This window comes from Zophobas morio, unplaced genomic scaffold, assembly GCF_036711695.1.
Source record: "Zophobas morio isolate AGI-343-1 ecotype UQ-CSIRO unplaced genomic scaffold, CSIRO_AGI_Zmor_V1 ptg000004l, whole genome shotgun sequence".
In the NCBI taxonomy this organism is placed as follows: Eukaryota; Metazoa; Arthropoda; class Insecta; order Coleoptera; family Tenebrionidae; genus Zophobas; species Zophobas morio.
The window spans coordinates 6,876,869-6,895,623 of record NW_026972109.1 but is presented as its reverse complement, the minus strand read 5'-3'; the positions used below and the strand labels follow the sequence as shown (position 1 = coordinate 6,895,623).

General features: G+C 35.4%; 3 protein-coding genes across 3 annotated transcripts in view; all 3 read left to right on the top strand.

Annotated features, from left to right (window-relative positions):
* Window positions 1–996, top strand: part of Gprk2 (G protein-coupled receptor kinase 2) — a 29,921-nt gene extending 28,925 nt beyond the window's left edge. The window contains exon 9 of the mRNA XM_064069634.1: window positions 98–996. Coding sequence (XP_063925704.1) covers window positions 98–169 — 72 coding nt within the window. The 3' untranslated portion in view covers window positions 170–996. The remainder of the gene's footprint in view (window positions 1–97) is intronic.
* Window positions 997–1,129: 133 nt separating this feature from the next.
* Window positions 1,130–11,962, top strand: LOC135134564 (lysyl oxidase homolog 2). Its single transcript, XM_064063260.1, has 6 exons — window positions 1,130–1,578; window positions 5,025–5,174; window positions 5,231–5,408; window positions 5,721–5,881; window positions 9,484–9,919; window positions 11,472–11,962. Exons 1-6 carry the CDS (start codon window positions 1,401–1,403, stop codon window positions 11,845–11,847), a joined length of 1,479 nt encoding a protein of 492 aa, XP_063919330.1. The 5' UTR covers window positions 1,130–1,400; the 3' UTR covers window positions 11,848–11,962.
* A 954-nt stretch (window positions 11,963–12,916) lies between these two features.
* LOC135135638 (phospholipase A2 inhibitor beta-like) lies at window positions 12,917–14,119 on the top strand. The gene has a single exon (XM_064064744.1). It carries the CDS (start codon window positions 12,917–12,919, stop codon window positions 14,117–14,119), a length of 1,203 nt encoding a protein of 400 aa, XP_063920814.1.
* Window positions 14,120–18,755: the final 4,636 nt, after the last annotated feature.

Sequence of the window (18,755 nt, the reverse complement as noted above, 5' to 3'; positions counted from 1 at the left end):
GATTTGCGTTCATCAAAAAAAAAAAAATTGATGACATCTCAAAAAGTTATTCATTTAATTTTCGTTGGGTGTAAATGACGATTGTTTTCTGTTGCAGAAAAAGCAGCTGCCACGGACGACGCCCATCCCCATCAACCCCTCCTTGTTACCTCAAACGACAGAGAGCTGATGCCTCTAATCTTGAACTACGTGTCGTACGCCCATACACCCTCCCATCTCATCTTCGTCTTCCCAGTTTTGGCACAATCTGTCCGCTCGACGAGGCTAACACTCATTTGTTAACTTTTTGTATATAAGTGTTGAAGCATGCACAAGCTCCATCTGAGTAGATGATTTTTTTTAAATATATTTTTTATATTGTAGTTAAGTTGGTTTTTGTAAATTGTGAGTTGTTTATTATGTATAGTGATTACCTCGTTTAAGTGAGATTACGTTAGGGGTCATCTACTGAAATGGACGGATTTCGTTAAGGGTTAGCTGTCACAAAATGTAGGGCATTGTTGGCGTATTTGAATGTTGTTTTGTTTTTCATTCCACGATCACGTCACTAATGATTAGAATTGATGTATTTAAAAGACCATTATATTGTTTTATTGTGATATTTCGTCTGTGTGTTTGTGTCTACCTGCATTTCAATACTAGGTACAAACTGATTATTTTTGTACAATTACTCGCTTTGTGTTCACTTGAACAGAGGAACGGCCGAATTTTGTACGTTACGTTAAACAAAAAATTACTTGCCCAAGAATTTGTGTAGATTAAGCTCAAATATTAGGATAGATCCATTAACTTTCAATATGTAAGATTGTATTGTTTTTAATTTATATATTTTTCAACGACTGTTTTAATTTTTATCTCTACGAAATGACAACAGGGTGGGGCAAGAAGCGCGCCTCCGGACCTATCCTGACTGTTTAAACCCCTTTTTTAAATTAGCCCCATTTTGACTTTGTATTAGGATGATTTTTGATAATTAATTAAACATCTAAATCATTACTTTTTTCATTTCACGACAAACCCAACTCGACACCTGTCGCCTTATAAAACATGTACCCACACATCTCCGACACGAAATCGCGGATTAAAAATTTTATAACCGCATAAACCACGCTACTTTGCTGCGACTATTTGTCAGTCCTGACGTTTATTAGCCCGGTATTGAGGTACGTGTTGAAATTTTCAAGCCGTCTGTGCTGTCGAAATGAAACTTTTTCACCCGCTTGGATGGCGCGTCACGGAATTTGATACGACTTCTTTGAAGGCACGAATGCGAATCTGTTTTGTTTGACTTATTCCAAATTAAGTAATACGAGATAAGTGAAACAAGAGGTCAGCTGTAATGTCACTAAAACAAAAGCGGGTTCATTCTAGCTCAGAATAGTTGAATTTTCATTATCGCCATGATTGTAGTGCACATTTTGTTCGTTTTGTCGTTCATCACGTTACTGTTGGCTGCCAACAACTCGCTGCCGGAAGATTTGAGGAAAAAGAAGGCGTTTTTGGTGAGGAAACATCTGAAGAGGCTGAAGAAGGTTGAGGGTGGGGTTAAGCTGGTTGGGGGGAGGGCAGAGTTTGAGGGTAAGTGTTTGTTTGGTACTTAATGGTCACACTTGTTCATTTGTTTTTTATGGCGGTCTGGTTTGTTTCTTAGTGTGAATCTGGTATCAGTTTAGGATTTTTCGTCACAATTTACTGATGTAGTTAATTCTAAGAAACAAGAGTTGTCGTTTCCTGTGATTAGTATTACGATTAGAGTTCTAAAAAAAAAACGAATAATGTAACAGTTCTTAGATTTGTTAACTAAAATTTAAGCACAAAATATTTTTAACATAGTCGTAATAGGGTTGCTGAAGGTGTGAAAATTCAATTTCCTCTTGCCAACAATTTTGTTCCTAACGTTAAAAAAGGATTTACACCTCGGCGTTTATAAATTTATAAAGAAAAAATGTCTGGTCTAGCATTTCTAAAAGAACCCATATTAACAAGATAGGGAACTTCGTTAAATTTAAACATTTTTTAATAATATCAAAGATGTAATTCTAATTCTGACGCTTTTAAAAAATGGATTCATATCATTAGTTAGTTTCATTCAGTGTAATTTTGTTTGCAATAAAAATACTGGAATCCAGAGGTTTTCTTTTAAGTGGAAGCTCCAGTCAAATATTTCTGTCTGTGGGAAAACAGAGATTTTTTGTGAGCTTGAAATGATTTAAAAAAGAGAAGGCTTCCAAATGGTTTTCAAGAAGAGATGGATTTAACACCAGATGTTATTTCAAAATCTAAATATGCTCCAATTATATCGTGTTATGTCGAAACAAGTTGTTTGTTTATAGTACAAAGTGATTAGTCCTAGTTATTCCGTCCTTAAATTTCATTCATTATGTATATTCAACACTCTATAATTTGTTTGCTGTAGGTGCAGGCTAGTACTTTTATTTGAAGTAATTTTAATCATAGTGTATAAATGTGTTTATAGCATAAATAGTTAAACAGTTAAAAATTTATATCTTAAATAAATTGTGAGATTCCCTGAATTATTGTGCTTGCAATTAACAGTTGAAGAAATCACCAAAATGTAAGTCATGGTATGAATCTGAGCGAAAATTTAAGTAATAGTGGTTATGTAACTTTTTTTTAAACATTTGTGTTAATTTTTTTAATAAAAATCAAAATTATGTTGAAAAATGGGGTTCAACCAAAGAAATACGACTCATCCGACCTTGATAAAAAATATGTTAAAATAAAGGACTAAAATATGTTAATTACTGATAAAAATAAAAAGCAACTCACCTTCCGTTTCTCATTGGGAGGCAGAGTTTCAACAACATTTCAGAAAAACGAAAAATTTACTGTCCAAATCCTAACCCTCTGGTGTCATAGAACGATTTTTTTTCCTAGCTTTCCAGTCCATTATGTTAATAATAAATAAATTAGCCCATTATAGACTTACGTCCCTAGATATAGAAGCAAAAAACGCTTTTAGAGCTGTTGAAAGTGTAATTTTATTTATGTTTTTTTGGCGTTTTATAGGTTATCGAGTAAAACCAAAAAAATAAGCAGAAAACAACTTGCAGTCGATCTATTTTTGATGCCGGATCCTTATCATGGTGGTTAGAATCAGTAAAGAACCCAGTTTTCAAAGAGATGAAAAAATCTCATTAAAGGGAAATACTTTGACATTACTAAAATCCTGAAAATTTCAATTTCTATTTAATAACAGAACACAAAACCAAAAAGGTTTTAGAATGCGCCTTTCAGTTTATATACCATTCGATTCCTTGGAGATTTATAGTCATATCAGTTAATTTTCAGGCCGGATATTCGATCCGTTTAGTATCGACAGAAGGATATATTGGATGGTATAAAAAAAAAATCACGAATCTCCGTAGTCGTTTTTAAGTCCGAATCTTTGTAATGGAGGTTGGAATTAGTAGAAAAGTAAAATTTTAGAAAGATGAAATAGATCCCATTAAAGCAAAATACAGTTTCACATTAGAAAAATTCTGAAAATTTTCATTTCTATTGAATTAACGGGACATAAAGCCGAAAGGGTTTTAGAATCCGCCTTTCGGGGTATACCACTCGATTCCTTGGACATTTCTAGCCCTATTAGTTAATCTTCAGCCCGGGTACTCGATTTGTTGAATATCGAGAGAAGAAAAATTCAGGAGCCTGCGGAGAATTTTTTGAGGCCGGATCCTTATTATGGAATATGGAATTAGTAAAAAAAATCAAATTTCAGGAAGATGAAATAGATCCCATTAAAGAGAAATATAGTTTGACATTATCAAAATCGTGAAAATTTCCACTCAATTAACGGGGCATGAAATCAAAAAGGTTTCAAAATCCGTCTTTCGGTTTATACCACTTGATTCTTTGTAGATTTTTAGTCCGACAAAAGTATCCGACAGTGTTAGTTTTCGAAAGAGTCGATCACTCAAAAATTAAGAAAAAATTCAGCAGCCTGCGGAGACTTTTTTCAGTCCGAATCCTAATTGTGGAAGTTGGAATTAGTATAAAAGTCAAATTTCAGGAAGATGAAATAGGTCCCATTAAAGCGAAATATAGTTTGACGTTACCAAAATTCTGAAAATTTCCATTTTCATTTAATTAGTGGGACATAAAATCAAAAAGGTTTCAGAATCCGCATTGTGGTTTATACTATTCAAGTCCTTAGAGATTTCTGGTCCTAACAGTTAATCCTCAGACTCGATTCGTTGAGTCTCCACAAACGAATACATCGAACGCTGCCATTTTTGGAAAGAGTCGATCACTCAAAAATTAAAAAAAAAAATCAGGAGCCTGCGGAGAAGTTTTTTTGGCTCGAATTCTTATTATGGAGGTTGGAAATAGTAAGAAAATCAATTTTCAGGAGGATGAAACAGATTGCATTGAATCGAAATAGTTTAAAATTACCGAAATTTTGAAAATTTCCACTGGTGCTTTCTAGACCTACCAGTTAATCTTCAGGGTGGAAATTCGATCCATTGTTTTAGTCATTTTGTAAATAAATTTTAACTCTTCTCTAGAAATTTCCGAAACTCCTGACACGTTACAATTTAGTAATTCTTTATTTTATTTCCTTCTTTTTCTTGATATCAAGAATTATCTTGTCTGAGCTCATGTCCTTTTGCGACCGTTTATTCTTTTAATGTACATTTTTTCGCTCTTTCTATCACGTCTTTGGGTGGTATGAATAAAACTGAGTAGATGCTCAGGCTCGAAGTACGAAGTACATACTTCAGTATTAGCGAGTATCTACTCCTATATACTTGAGCATCTATTCTATGTACTTAGTACCAAATATTCGCATAATCTAGAAAAAGTAGAAACATTTTGAGCTGATACTCGAGTAGATACTTCGTACTTCGAGTATGAGCATCTACACAGTTTTATTCATACCACCCTTTGTTTCAGATTCTTAAAAACCCTATATTATTTCGATTTTCAGCCCCTAAATAAATCACAAAACTAATAAACCCTGAATACTATTTGATTTACAACCTCCACTGCACATGTTTCAGGTAATGTCGAAATTTTGCATGAGGGCCAGTGGGGCGCCATCTGCGATGACGAATGGGACATAGCAGAAGCGGATGTTATCTGCAGACAATTGGGTTATCCAGCGGGAACCGGAAGACCCACCGCCAACTCCCATTTCGGCCCGGCGAAACGTAATAATCCATAAACCATAAATCACCCATCAAAATCATATCACTCACACCAACAGGAAAATACTGGATGGACAACGTGTTCTGCAGCGGCGACGAAGACGAGATCATCAATTGCCGGTTCGACGGCTGGGGGCGCCACGATTGCACCTCAACGGAGGCGGCGGGAGTAATATGCGAAGAATACGTCGAGAAAGAGGTGAAAGAAGTAGTAGTGGAGACGAAAAAGAAAAATTTGTAAGTACCGCTAGCAAACTTAAAATTAGCTAGCGAAAGTTACAAAAGTTTCCGGACATAGTTGCGCGTGTAAAAAAAAAGATTACGGTCTAAACGCTTTATGGTATAGTAGGACATTTACGGTTTATTTAATTACTACTAAAAGTGTCGTTCGTCCTCTTCCTTTGCGTCTTGTCCTATCTTAAATTTGATTAAATCCGAGCCGCGTTGAGGGATTCCCCGTTATCACTTTCTTGCAGCGATAAATTTAATAAGTACAAGCTCTTAACAGTTGCTTTAATTAAATTTTGATGGAGATATTAACGTTTTTAGGGTGCGACTGCCAGAACGTCTCAAGATCCGATTAAAAGGAGGTCGAATAGCGAGCGAAGGAAGGGTCGAGGCAAAAAATGAAAATGGCGAATGGGAAGCCATTTGCGGCGACGGATGGTCTCTGCTTGAAGCTATCGTCGTCTGCAAGCAACTGTCGTTAGGTGAGATTCGGCGTCGTAATTTGTTCTTATCGGTAATGGAAGTCGGTGTCGATGGGGGTCTTCATCGATTTTCCGGGTTATGGTGCATGTGGCGGGTCGTTTGCTCGAGGCGTGTATTTTTGGTTGCATAAGTGTGATAGAGGTGAAAAGGCAAAAAGAGGAGTTGCGGAAGCGATCGACGAGTCACGACCGAAAATCGTGGAAGGAAATGTGCTGGATCTCTGATAGCAAATGATCGGTGATAGAGAAACGAAACTTCTAGTTTCATAAACAGACTTTTTGACAACGTCTTTTAGATTTCTCATACGCCTTCAGCATTTATTTTAAATCCAGTTGTTTAGGTAATATTCAAGCTATGCAATTAATGACGAAAAACAGAAATCGTACTGATTCAAATATTAAGATCAAGATAACACTCAAGATAAGGGGGTAACAAGGGAAAGAAAACAGTTTCCTTTTGTCTGAATATATTTCTGTTTTCTTTTACAGTTAAACAAACGAAGGCACATACACTTTGCTTAAAATCACTGTTTATCTTGCTCATTTTTATTTTTTCTAGAATAGACCGGCGCATCCGCCATTTTAAGGTCTACCCAAGTATATTTTTATAGTGAATAATAACTCCACTTACAGCCATTTTTATTTACACAAAGTTCATTTAGGCCTGACGTTTCGTTGTTGTAGTTCTTCCCTCTGAGACAGATGGCACTACATATGTGGAATCATTATTACTCTTAATTAAAACTAATGTATAAGTATTAAGTGGTTTGTAAATATTATTTGTATTAAAAAAAGTCATATTACTTTTCATTAAGATTTTATCATTTTAACTTATTGATATTTGTAAGGTAAGGATTTCTTTACCAGAGTTTTTTGTTAAAGTATGACAACAGTACTTTTTAAAGTTAAATTTTATAAGGGTAGCGGTCCATAAAAATGCATATCGAAATATGATTTTAAAAAGTTTTACCGAAGTTTGTGTATCACAAAATGGTGGGTCATTTTGACGGTCTTAAATATAGCGCTCCCGTTTTGTGCAATTTATAAATTTTCGCCATTTTTAAGCCCGGCGCATCCACCATTTAGTATTAAAATGAGGAAAAAGCTCACATACTAAATTTATTTCTCGTTTTACTTTTCATGATCAAAAGTTCTGTAACTCATGCTTTGTTACTATGTTCTTTCAATGAAATTCCTTTCAATATTTTGTTCAGGAAAAGAAAAAAAAAATTCCTAGGAGGGGGTATTGAAAAATTGAGCTTTTGGCGAAGTCGCCTAAACATTTACAAAGAAATGAAGTCGAAAATCAGCTCAAGATGTCGAAATTGACAGAAAAATCTCTTTAGGTAATTTTTGGAGGGGCTCGGAATAAACTCAAAATTTTCTAAAGGGGAAATATTGAAAATTTGAGCTTTTGAAGAACTTGTCTAAAAATCCAGATACAATTCACAGATATATCTTTCGACGTGGTGACTCAAAAAATATACCGTGATTTTGGTATCGGGGCAAATTTTTAGAAATATTCGGTTTGAAATTCAATTTTTTTTCCTAAAAATTGCCATATTTCATTAGGTCATTCTACGAAAATGGTAGGAGTTTTGGACGAAATAAGTCTGAAAATAATTTCTAGAAGTTGAAATTTTCTAGAAAATGTCGAATGTGCTCATAATTTTTTTTGCAATATAGATCTTGACGTGCTGTTTCGTGTTGATGATCCCGGATTAAGATTCCAGATAAAGGTCAAAAATCCTGGAGTATTCATGAATTTTTTTAAAGGTTTATTTAGCATGATTCTGGAAAAACTCGGGTCCCAAAAATTGTGAAATTAATCGAGTTTTTAGAGGAAACACAGATCTATCAGGGAAAATAATTCCAAGTCGAACAATATGATAGGCTTCAAAATCAAAATTTTGAAATATCCTGAAAATTCCCTTCTAATTTTGACGATTTTGGAAAAAAGCTATGAATTTTTGAAGAATTGAAGCCGAAATTAGCCTTAAAATCTCAAAATCAATAAAAGAATCCCTTTACGAAGTGTTGAAAATATGTATGAACTTTTGAAAAAGTTTTCCAAAAATCCACAAAAAATTCACAGATATAACTCTCGACGTATTTTTGGCAATAGAAAAAGTTTTTAGAAATAGCAGATCTGCAATTCATTTTTTTTAGAATCCTAAAAATTGCCAGATTTCATTGGAACATTCTAAGAAAATGGTAGGAGTTTTTGACGAAATAAGGCAAAAAATTATTTTCTGAAGTCGAAATCTACCAAAAATGCAATAATAAATCATTTTCGAAAGTAGTCGAAAAATGGTGGAATTTTTAAAAAATATTCAAAAACAGATGGATTGAAAAAGTTGTCTAAAAATCTATTCTTCTGATCGAAAAATATGGCATGTTGATGGTCCCGGATCAAGACTGTAAGTGAAGATCGAAAATCCCGGAGTAATCATTGATTTTTTTAAGGAAATATTTAGCACGATTACGGAAAAACTCGGTAGCCAAAAATTATGAAAAAAATCGTGCTTCCCTAGGAATCATAGATCTCTTAGAGAAAAGAATCCCAAGTTGATACGGTAAATGGTCTTAAAATCAAAATTTTAAAATATCCTAACAAAATTAACAAAAGAATATCTTTGGATAATTTTTGAAGGTGCTGGGAATAAACTCAAAATTTTATATTGAAAAGTTGAGCTTTTGAAGAAGTTGTCTAAAAATTCATAAAAAATTCACAGATATAAATCGCGACGTGGTGATTCAAAAAATGTTTGAAATTATTTTTTTGTTAATCCTAAAATTTGTCAAATTTTATTGGGAGATTCTAGGAAAATGGTAAGAGTTTAAGAGTTTTCGACGAAATAAGGCGGAAAATAATTTCTATAGGTCGAAACCTACCAAAAAATATTCTTGGGTAATTTTCAAAATTGGACAAAAAAAGGTCGAAATTCTTAAAAGGAGGGAGTAATAAAAAACAGATTTTTGAAAAAGTTATGTAAAAACCCACAAAAAATGTTGAAATTTAGACGAGCTTTTTCGAAAATATGGTGTATTTATGATCTTGGAGCAAGATTTTAGAATTAACCGGTGTGAAATTCAATTTTTTTTTTGAAAATCCTAAAACTAACATATTTTCTTGGACGATTCTGAGAAAATGGGAGGAGTTTTAGATGAAATGAGATCGAAATAACTTCTTGAGGTCGAAATCTACTAAAAAAATTCCTTTAGGTAATTTTCGAATGTGATCGAAAATAATACTGAAAAACTGAGCTTTAAAAATGTTGTCTAAAAATCCACAAAAAAAATCTGGGATCAATCGAGATCGAATTGACTGCTTATTCGAAAAATATAACGCGTTTATGATCCTGGAACAAGATTCTAGAAAGATGTATCTATATATGTCTTTATTCGGTTTCAAATTAAATTTTTTTGAAAATCCTAAAAATTGGCAGATTGCTGGAAAAATGGTCGGAATCCAAGAATCTTTTTTTGAATAAAATCATGAAAAATTTATGACAAACTACTAATACATACATAGTTTATTAAAAATAATCAGTTAATTTCTTGCCTAACATTTAAATGAAAAACTCTGAGTACTTCCTCAGGTTACGCCAGCGACGCGCCTCAGACCGACTTCTTCGGCGGCAACCTCACCGCCGCCAGCCTCTCGGGCATAAAATGCCGCGGCAACGAGCCCTCCCTCGCCCTCTGCCTCCACGACGCCGCCGCCACCGGCTCCTGTTCCTCAATCAAAGACGTGGCGGCTGTTAGCTGCGTGAACGCCATGTCCGACCTGGTGATCGACCACGTGGACCTGCAACGCACCGCCCACCTCGAGGACCGCCAACTCTTCTTCCTGCAGTGCGCCATGGAGGAGAACTGTTTGGCCTCGCAAGCTTACGAGATTCAAAAGGAATCGACTTCGTGGCATTTGGAAACCAGGCGACTTTTGAGATTTACGGCGAGGATTTTCAATGCCGGAACGGCGGACTTCCGGCCCGCTATACCTAAACATCTATGGGAATGGCACATGTGTCATATGTGAGTTCATATGTATGCATGAGGGATTAAAGGGGTTGCGGCGTCAGCGGGATTTCGGGATATTTTGCGCGGGTTTTGCTTTGTGGGGCTCGAAAGTGTGAAAGATATTGTAGGGACGAATTTTAAAAAACGCCACCTGGCGAATTATGATTCTAAAAACAAAAATACAGGAAGTTTTGGATGTTTTAACTGTAATTCAATTTCTGCTATTAGCAACGGTTCACATGGCCATTTGAATGTTCTAAAATTAAAAACCATAAATAACTTTCACGCGTATGTGCTCTATTTATAAAATGCCATTACCTTTGATCTGATCATTCACAATCTAATTAGTTCTTTGGAGCAGTGTTGCAATATGATGCGATGCAAGTTTGAATAATAATAACAACTAGACAAGGATAGATATATCAACTTTTATAAATCTATCGATTGAACGTACGGTGCAGTTTTGGACTTCTTTGAATTTAGTGAAAGCAGATTTTTGAGGTCGAAAACCCCTCAAGCATTTTTCAAAGTTGAAATATTGGAAAGAATAGCTCACTCTCTTTGACAAATAGTGCCCTGAGATCGAAGAATCAACGTAGCGCAACCCATTTCAGTCCTCCCTCTCTAGCAAAATTTATCTCCTCGATTAATGTTTGTTCTATTCGTAGGCGCAATCTCCCATATAATGACTCCAACTTTGCTCGCCCTTCAATCCACCCCTTTTAACAGGTGGCACCTTAACCAACCCCAAACTTCCCCCATTTCCCAAATTGCATCAAGATCTAAATTCTCGAAATTTAGACCGTATTTTCCAAACTCCAACAATAACTAACCCAACCAACCCTCCCTATTTTATTACACTAGTTTCAAACTCCCGAGGTGGAGTCACAATTAGATATTATGATAAACATATTGATCTCTGCGTCGGAACTTAATTGTTCCAAACTTCCACGCACGAACATTCAATAGTTTATTCACGAACCGAATTCTCCTCCATTTGAGTTTGGTTTCCAATTTTAAATTATTCTGAAAAGAGCATCTTTTTGTAGTCATTAGCTACATTTGTTGGTTTCGAACTAATGTATCGTTGAGAGTGGATAATGGCGTCAACCATCAAACATAAAGTTGCTGAGGTTCGACGTAAGCAGTAGTCAGTATATTACTCGGCTATTGTGTATTTTAAAAATAATTTTATATCTTTATTAACATTTGCAAGTCTAAATTACGAGTAGCACTGGAACTAACTTTACAAATTAGACAGAAAACCGGAAACCCACTTCCAGTCTTAATACAGAAGCAGTTGTTCCCCGACCCAAAACAAACCTCATTTCGTCAAAAGCCGAAAGTGAAAACTGCAACGCACACGAATTCCACTTTAACCGTCTCATTTTCCTCGGCGATTTCCGGCCTCTGCTAATTACCGGGAAAGTAGTTTTTCGGAACCGCTGACGTCAAACCGAATAAACATTAATTCGGAGCACAAATAACAATATCCATTTATGATGGCCATTATTCCGGCCATAACAACATTCTCGCATGACAGCTCGTAAAATTTGATACTTTACAGGCACTACCACAGCATGGAGGTGTTCGCGACCTTCGACGTTTACGACTCGAAGGGCCGCAGGGTGGCCGAGGGGCACAAGGCTTCTTTCTGTCTTGAGGACAACCAGTGCCTTCCGGGGGTGGAGCCGCGTTTTGCCTGCGCCAACTACGGGGACCAGGGGATCTCGGTTAATTGCAGCGACATCTACAAGTACACGGTGGACTGTCAGTGGGTTGACATATCTGACATTGAGCCGGGGATTTACACGCTCAAAGTTGCCATCAATCCGGAGTTTAAGGTGCCGGAGATGACATTTGAGAATAATGCGGCCGTTTGTCAGTTTTATTACTCGGAAACTTTCGGGACGGTCACGAATTGCACGATACAGCGGCCGTGAGGGGTGGGGGATGGAGGAGGGGTGGTAGTTTGCATATAGGTGATATTGTTGTGGAAACACTGCCATTGTATTTATTTTAGGAAATGGGTAGATGTGTTTTAGGTGAAATAAAGTTTTTGATGTAATTTGTGGTTTGATTCCAAGAATTTTCAACATTGTTACGTTTGATGGCTGTGGTCAAATCAGTACAGGTGTGGTTAGGTCAGGTCAGGTCAGGTCAAGTCGGGTTAAGTCAAAGCGGATCAGGTCAACTTAATTTGTGTCTTGACTCCAAGAATTTTCAATATTGCACGTTTGACAGTATGATTAGGTCAGTAGAAGCCAGGTCAGGCCAAGTCAGGTAAGATGAAGTTGGGTTTGGTGGAGTCTGGTCAGGTCATGTCAGGTTAGGTCAAGTCACGTCAGGTCATATCATGTCAGGTCATATTACGTCAAGTCATATCAGGTCAGCTCGAGTCGGTGTAATTTGTGTTTTTATTCCATAAACACAGCTTCTTGCCTTGGACCCCAGGTTTTTTTCGAATTATGGTCAACCAAGAGTTGGTCAAAAGTATAAAGAAAACTCTACAGATCTGAAAATTGACATTTTAAAATGTTCTCCTTTGGAGAGGTACATTAAAAATGAAAAATTCTCTATTAGTGGGAAATTTCTTGAATTTAAATACAGTCCGTGTTTAAAAGTTTTTTGAAAAATTTTTTGAAAATATGTGCACATTTTTCTGCATTATTTATTTAAAAGGCTTAGCTGTTTGGAGAAATATAGCAAAATGATCACAGATTTTTAACCCACATTTTCTGTCGTGTTCCATGTTCATAACACCATTAAATAAAACTAAAATATTTTTTTATTTTACTCTTCGAATAATCGTAGAGAATTATTCTCATTACAAAAATATTAACTTCTACGAAAACACGAACATCAGCTTATGCAAAGACGTATTTTAAATACAAATCCAACAAGTCATTATCATTATGTACTCAGAAACACATTACCAGACGATTAGAGCCGCTATTTAAAGTCACTAAATCCTAACCACTCCACTCTTGTTCAAACCTTGCCCTCCTCAAGATGCCTCCGCTTAGATTTCTTTGTATACTTTCCCTTTTAATAATCGGGAGCCAGTGTCGCGACGTCTCGTTCAAAAATGTAAAACTACAAACCGGAATAAACCAAACCGTGGCCACAATCACCGAAGACACCACTATCAAACCGTACCTACCCAATCGCCCCCTCGACTTTCTTGCAATCACCGGAAGAATCCCCGTCCTCTACGAAAACTCGATCACCGACATCACTACCGTAAAATATCTCTCCCTTTGGAAAAACCAAATCGAAGAAATCCGTCCAGGAGCATTCCGCAACTTCGATGGAGTCCAAAGGTTCGACATTTCTTACAGCAACTTCACCACCCTCAAAAGAAATACTTTCGGCGACCTGAAACTGAAAACCCTGAGGATCACGTTCAACCACCAGCTCGAAACGTTGGAAGAGGGTGCTTTGGACAACCAGCACATCGAGGAGTTAAGTTTGGCATCCAACGCGCTGAAAACTCTTCCCAAAAATGTTTTCAAGAAAATGACGAATCTCAGGGTGTTGGACGTGTCTGCGAATGCGCTTACTGAGATTGCGCCGGAGTTTGTAGGGGCGAATCTGGTGAGGGTGTTCTTCGCCTACAACAAGCTTACTGGTATTCCGGATGGTATTTTCAACAAACATCGTAGTCTACAAGAAGTGGATTTGTCGGGTAACCAGATAATGATGATTGATTCGGCTGCCTTTGACGATATGGTGCAGTTGAAAAATATCAGTTTGGGTATTAACAAAATTACGAAAATTGATAGGAGATGGTTCCGTGGTACTAACAATCTGCGTCGAGTACATTTGGTTCGTAACGATATCGAAGAAGTTCCAGATGAGGCCTTCAGTAACATTTACAACGAAAATTTGGAAGTTATTGATTTAGATGAGAATAGTATTAAAAGAGTTTCGCCTGTGGGTTTCAAGGGGTTGAGAAAAATAGGTTCTTTGAGGTTAAGTATCAACAATATTGATAAGTGGGATGCAAGCTTTTTGGCGGATGTTGAAAATATAGATTTGTTGGATTTGTCTTCCAACAGGATTGGGTGTCCTGAAGGTGACTTTAATCAGGTGTTTAAGGCGGTTTCTACTGATCTCAAATTTAACCCTCTTAACCCTGAATGCGTCGAAAAAATTAAAAACTGGAAGAAACTTGATTCTTCGAATGGACATATTATCAGTACTAACTTTTAAAGTGTTTGGATAATCTGTGTTTAAATATTGTCCGTCTGCGTTATATTTGTTAACCAATGTATTATTTTTGATTGTATTGTTTACTTCAGTTTCAAGATGTATTGAATAAATATATTTGAATTCAATAAATATCAGCAGATTAATTCGAGTATTACTGGGTTGTGTTTGGTTTCAAACTCTATTTAAAACATTGCTCTTGTCTGAAATGTTTCCGCTTCTCGAGTCAACCACCAAAAAAAACCTTCTCGACTCTATTGTTTTCAGCGCCCTGTCACAACAACATTGTTTCTTTGAATCAGATTCCCTTCAAGAAAAATGACAGGAAAATCGGCAAAGTATGAGAAAATACGTCATAATATTGTTTTAAAATTGGTTTGACGGGTGTTTTTAATTTTGTATAGCAACTAATTGGAATTATTAATGATGAAATTTAAATCCAGCTTGACTGTTTGCTTTTAATAATTTAATGATACAACATAATACAGATTACACACTATAATACTGCTTCATTAATGATATTTAACCAATTTGTCCCCCACCAATACATGATCCCTTAGCCATGGATGTCACCCCTTTTGATTAAAGTTCGGCTCGATTTTTAATTTATCGCTTTAAAAAGCGCACTTTCGCAGAATAAACTTCTCAAGTGCCACACTCCGTGTTTATTTAGTTTTCCTATTTCGAGTTTCCCATGATCATTTTTCACCCGGGTCCCACTTTATTGTCCCACTAAATCTTCTCCGGTGTGCGTAACTTTAACCTTCACTGTGATAAATTCGAAGGTGAAATTTTCTCGCAATGCCCATACAGGAGCAAAAGCCATTTCCACATTGATTATTCGCGTTTATAACAGCAAAAAATGTAATTGTGTTAACAGGGACGAGGGTAGCTGAAATTTCGTTATGGAAATGAGGGTACACATAACAAAAAGGTGGTTGAAATTGCTTTTTTTAATGAAAGTAAATTCACTAAAAGCGCGTATGTGATATATTTTGGGGGTGTTTTGGATAATTATCTTTGTGTTTATTTCCAAGGGAGAATTTAGGCTCGGCCAGATGATATCCTGCGGCTTCGTTTTCGTGATACTTTCAGTTTTGTTTAAACATGCAAATTGGATTAACGTTTTGGCAATCCTGGAGGAGTCGGGTGCTATTGGTTTGTTGATGTTGACTGTAATCTTACTTTTATCTATGTGTGTTGAGCAAATGTAGAAAACGATCGACATAATATAGTGAATCAAATCTGGGGCGCTAATCCGACCCTCTAGAACCGTCATCGGACTTTATCTAACGTATTATTATCACGTTGTTGACGAACTAAGAGCGACGTGTCAATGTAACATCACTCGGCAGAGATTAACCCAATCGGCTGTATAAGTAGCAATTGCTTAGTCACTGCACAGCGATTTGTCTCAACTTGATGTCTTAACTTTACAAAAACTGTAATTTATCGTCTTAAAATTCCCCAGTACAAATCGTTCGAAGTACATCCTGCCATTACCATCGAAATTATGCAACGATGGTCCAATAGCACCACAGCACACATAATTGTCCGTATTTTATTACCGCCAATCCCATTCTGGACATAAAGGTGGGTCCATTATAATTAGCCAACATATTTGGAGCCAATATGGCAGTCGCACCACTGCAATAAACCCAACATGGTTTTACGTCTCATTTACTTGCAAAACCATTTGCATTCGATACAGAACTGCAACGAGCATTCAGTACTGAGTCACCTGCTTCCGACGCCGGGATTTTCCTCGAACGCATACCTTGCCAAAATACACATTTTTTACAATCTGGAAATGTTGGGCGACGACAGATCTGTTTGTTGTTTACGTAATCTGTCAGCTTGTACGTATTTCCGTATCAATAAACATAAATTGAACCGATTAAGGCGCTTCAACGTAAAATGTCGGCGTAGTGCGGTGTAAATGTAAGCGCTTTTAGAATACTAATTAGCGGTCGTAAAAGATAGAGGTAACGTACGGGGGTTCATGGTCGGAGGAATTTTAAACGCGATTAATACCACAATTTTTGCGTTCTAATTTTCGGTGAAATCCACGTGTTTATTTTTTGCATCTGCTTTTTTTTATTTCTACACTTGAATGTTTAATGTCTCCGCTTTTGCTTTGTTTTGTTTAAATCTTTTATCTTGGGTATATGTGTGAATTATGATGAACAGATTGCGAAACTGGAAATAAAAATTAACACATAAAAATCAGAATGCTCAGTACTTTTAGTAATGTTCATTTTTAGATATAAATTTTTTGTATTTTTACTCGTTTTATCCCAAAATGAAATTTAAAATTTCTGTGTAGTTGTTATGCAATTTCAGTTTTTTTATAATATGTTACTACACACACAATTTCGACAAAGTTTAAACGTGTTTCAAGTGTTCACTTCTTTGTCTAATTTAAGTTAACTGTAGAAACCACTTAACTGTAAATGTGTATAATTGCTCCTCAGAAAGTTAACATATTTAAAAAAAAATAGTCGAAGGTTATTTTGAGAGAACTTCCTTTTGTGTTGTGCTTTTTGTTTTCTGATAACATCTAAAAAGTAAAAAACTAGTGCCCATTTTTTTTGTTTCTTCAGTTTTTCGATTTGCAATTTTTCGAGTTTTCAAGTTAAAATTTTTCAGTTTTTCAATTTTTCAATTTTAAATTTTACAATTTTTCGTTTTTTGTTTGCTTTATTTTTTCAATTATTCGATATTTCAGTGTTTCGATTTTATATTTTTTTGTTTTTTCAATTTTAATTTTTTCATTTTTTCGTGTCTTCAATTTTTCAATGTTCCGATTTTATAATTTGTTGTTTTTTGGTTTCAATTTTTTAAAATTTTCGTTTCTTCAATTTCGCGATTTGCTTTTTTTCAATATTTAATTTTTTTTGTTTCTTTGATTTTACGACGTGCAACTCTTCCAGTTTCATTTTAAAATTTTTCAGTTTTTAGATTATGCATCTAACTTTTGGATGTTGCAATTTTTAGATTTTGCAATTTTTCGATTTGCAATTTTACGAGTTTTCAATTTTCAATTTTTCAATTTTTCGATGTTACAGTCTTTGAGTTTTCCAAATTTTCGATTCCATTCGTTTTTTCCAGTTTTTCGATTGATTAATTTTTTCGATTTGTAAGTTCCTCGATTTTTAGTTTTTCAATGTTTCAAATTTTCATTTCTTCAGTTGTATGATATGCAATTTTTCGATTTTCTACTATTTCGATTTTGTAATTTCTGGTTTTTCAATTTTTTTCCGATTTTTTAGTTTTTCGATTCTTATTACCCCTTGTTTGTGACCAAAACGTCAGTGGAAGTTGGGGGGAGGAATATAGGAAATGACATTTAGGTGTTGGTGGGATTTTGTATTGAGACCTGATTTCTCGCGGTTGTAGGAAGTGGGAGAGAATCAAGGTTCAGCAAGGGTCGTATCTCTGCCCCCGCTACCACATAAATAAGAGTACTGTGTAGCCAAAATTTCAGAAAAATTAAATCAATAAAATTAAAAAAATCATATACTTATACGTGTAATTAAACTAAAAATAATGCAGTTGACGTCATCAAGTTTTTGAACGGGATGAATAGATGAATTTTAATGACTGATTTACCATCTTCGTGGTAACTGTAAATGTGTGTATAATTTCATAGTAACCGATTGTGTAGCTTTAAATTTAAACAATAAAATTCTTTGCATAATTTCGATTTTTTCCAAAAACTGTAGTATCCCAAAGTGTAAAAACTGAGGTTCAGTAATAAATTAGAACCATAGAAAGAAGTAAAATTTAAATGTCAAATTTTGATGACATCATCGCTGTTGGTGAGGATGGTTAGACAAATTTTTGTTTGCATCTATACGAATAATTATCAAGTTTTACAACAATCAGTCTAATAATTTCGGAGATTATCTATCTAACCGAATCGCCAACAGACGGAAACAGAAGACCTACTTTTGTTTACGCTAGGGAAAAAAAATCTTCATATTCCAAAACTGAACATCACTTAAAAACTTCCTATTCACTGGCATTTGTGCTGTATCAGAAGGTATAAATTCCGGAAACCTGGAAACCTTATTACGTCACCATTTTATGACGAAAATCGTAATAGCCTCACAATAAATAAGAGTAATTATCGATCGGTGTTTTAATTAAAAAAATATTCCTATATTAGATATTACTTACAATAAAATCGTCAAGGCTTCTTTGTTTGCTGGAAGATAACGTTGCAAATATTTCCGAAAGAGATTGGATTTTGAGCTAAAAAAGTATGAAAATAGAAACATAATAATTATTTACAAGCATGATACGACGATAAAAGCCGGACTGAAGACTCTAAACTCGTGCAATATTGATACCTCTCTTTCAGAAGGTGAAAGAATGATCATATGATATGCAGCATCAAAAAACGTTTGGATACAAGACGGCGCCTCATTTGCATCTCCAAAGAATAAATTTGAGGAAGTGTTATTTCTGTTATTGTAATGGTTAAGGCTCTAATCAAATCAAGTATACAAAAAGTAAATTTTCAAGTTTTCATTTGAAAGAATTTGTTTACGCGTTATCGTGAAATATTTAGCCTAGCTGATTACCGAGGGGACTATTCATACAAAGTTTAGTAGGTAACATTCGCTATTATAAT

Excerpts from the sequence above, each read along its gene's own strand:
- LOC135134564 (XM_064063260.1), top strand. The coding sequence starts at position 1,401 with ATGATTGTAGTGCACATTTTGTTCGTTTTGTCGTTCATCACGTTACTG. Across the intron at positions 1,579-5,024 it reads GGGGAGGGCAGAGTTTGAGG|GTAATGTCGAAATTTTGCAT; the intron begins GTAAGTGTTTGT and ends CACATGTTTCAG. Across the intron at positions 5,175-5,230 it reads CCATTTCGGCCCGGCGAAAC|GAAAATACTGGATGGACAAC; the intron begins GTAATAATCCAT and ends TCACACCAACAG.
- LOC135135638 (XM_064064744.1), top strand. The coding sequence starts at position 12,917 with ATGCCTCCGCTTAGATTTCTTTGTATACTTTCCCTTTTAATAATCGGG.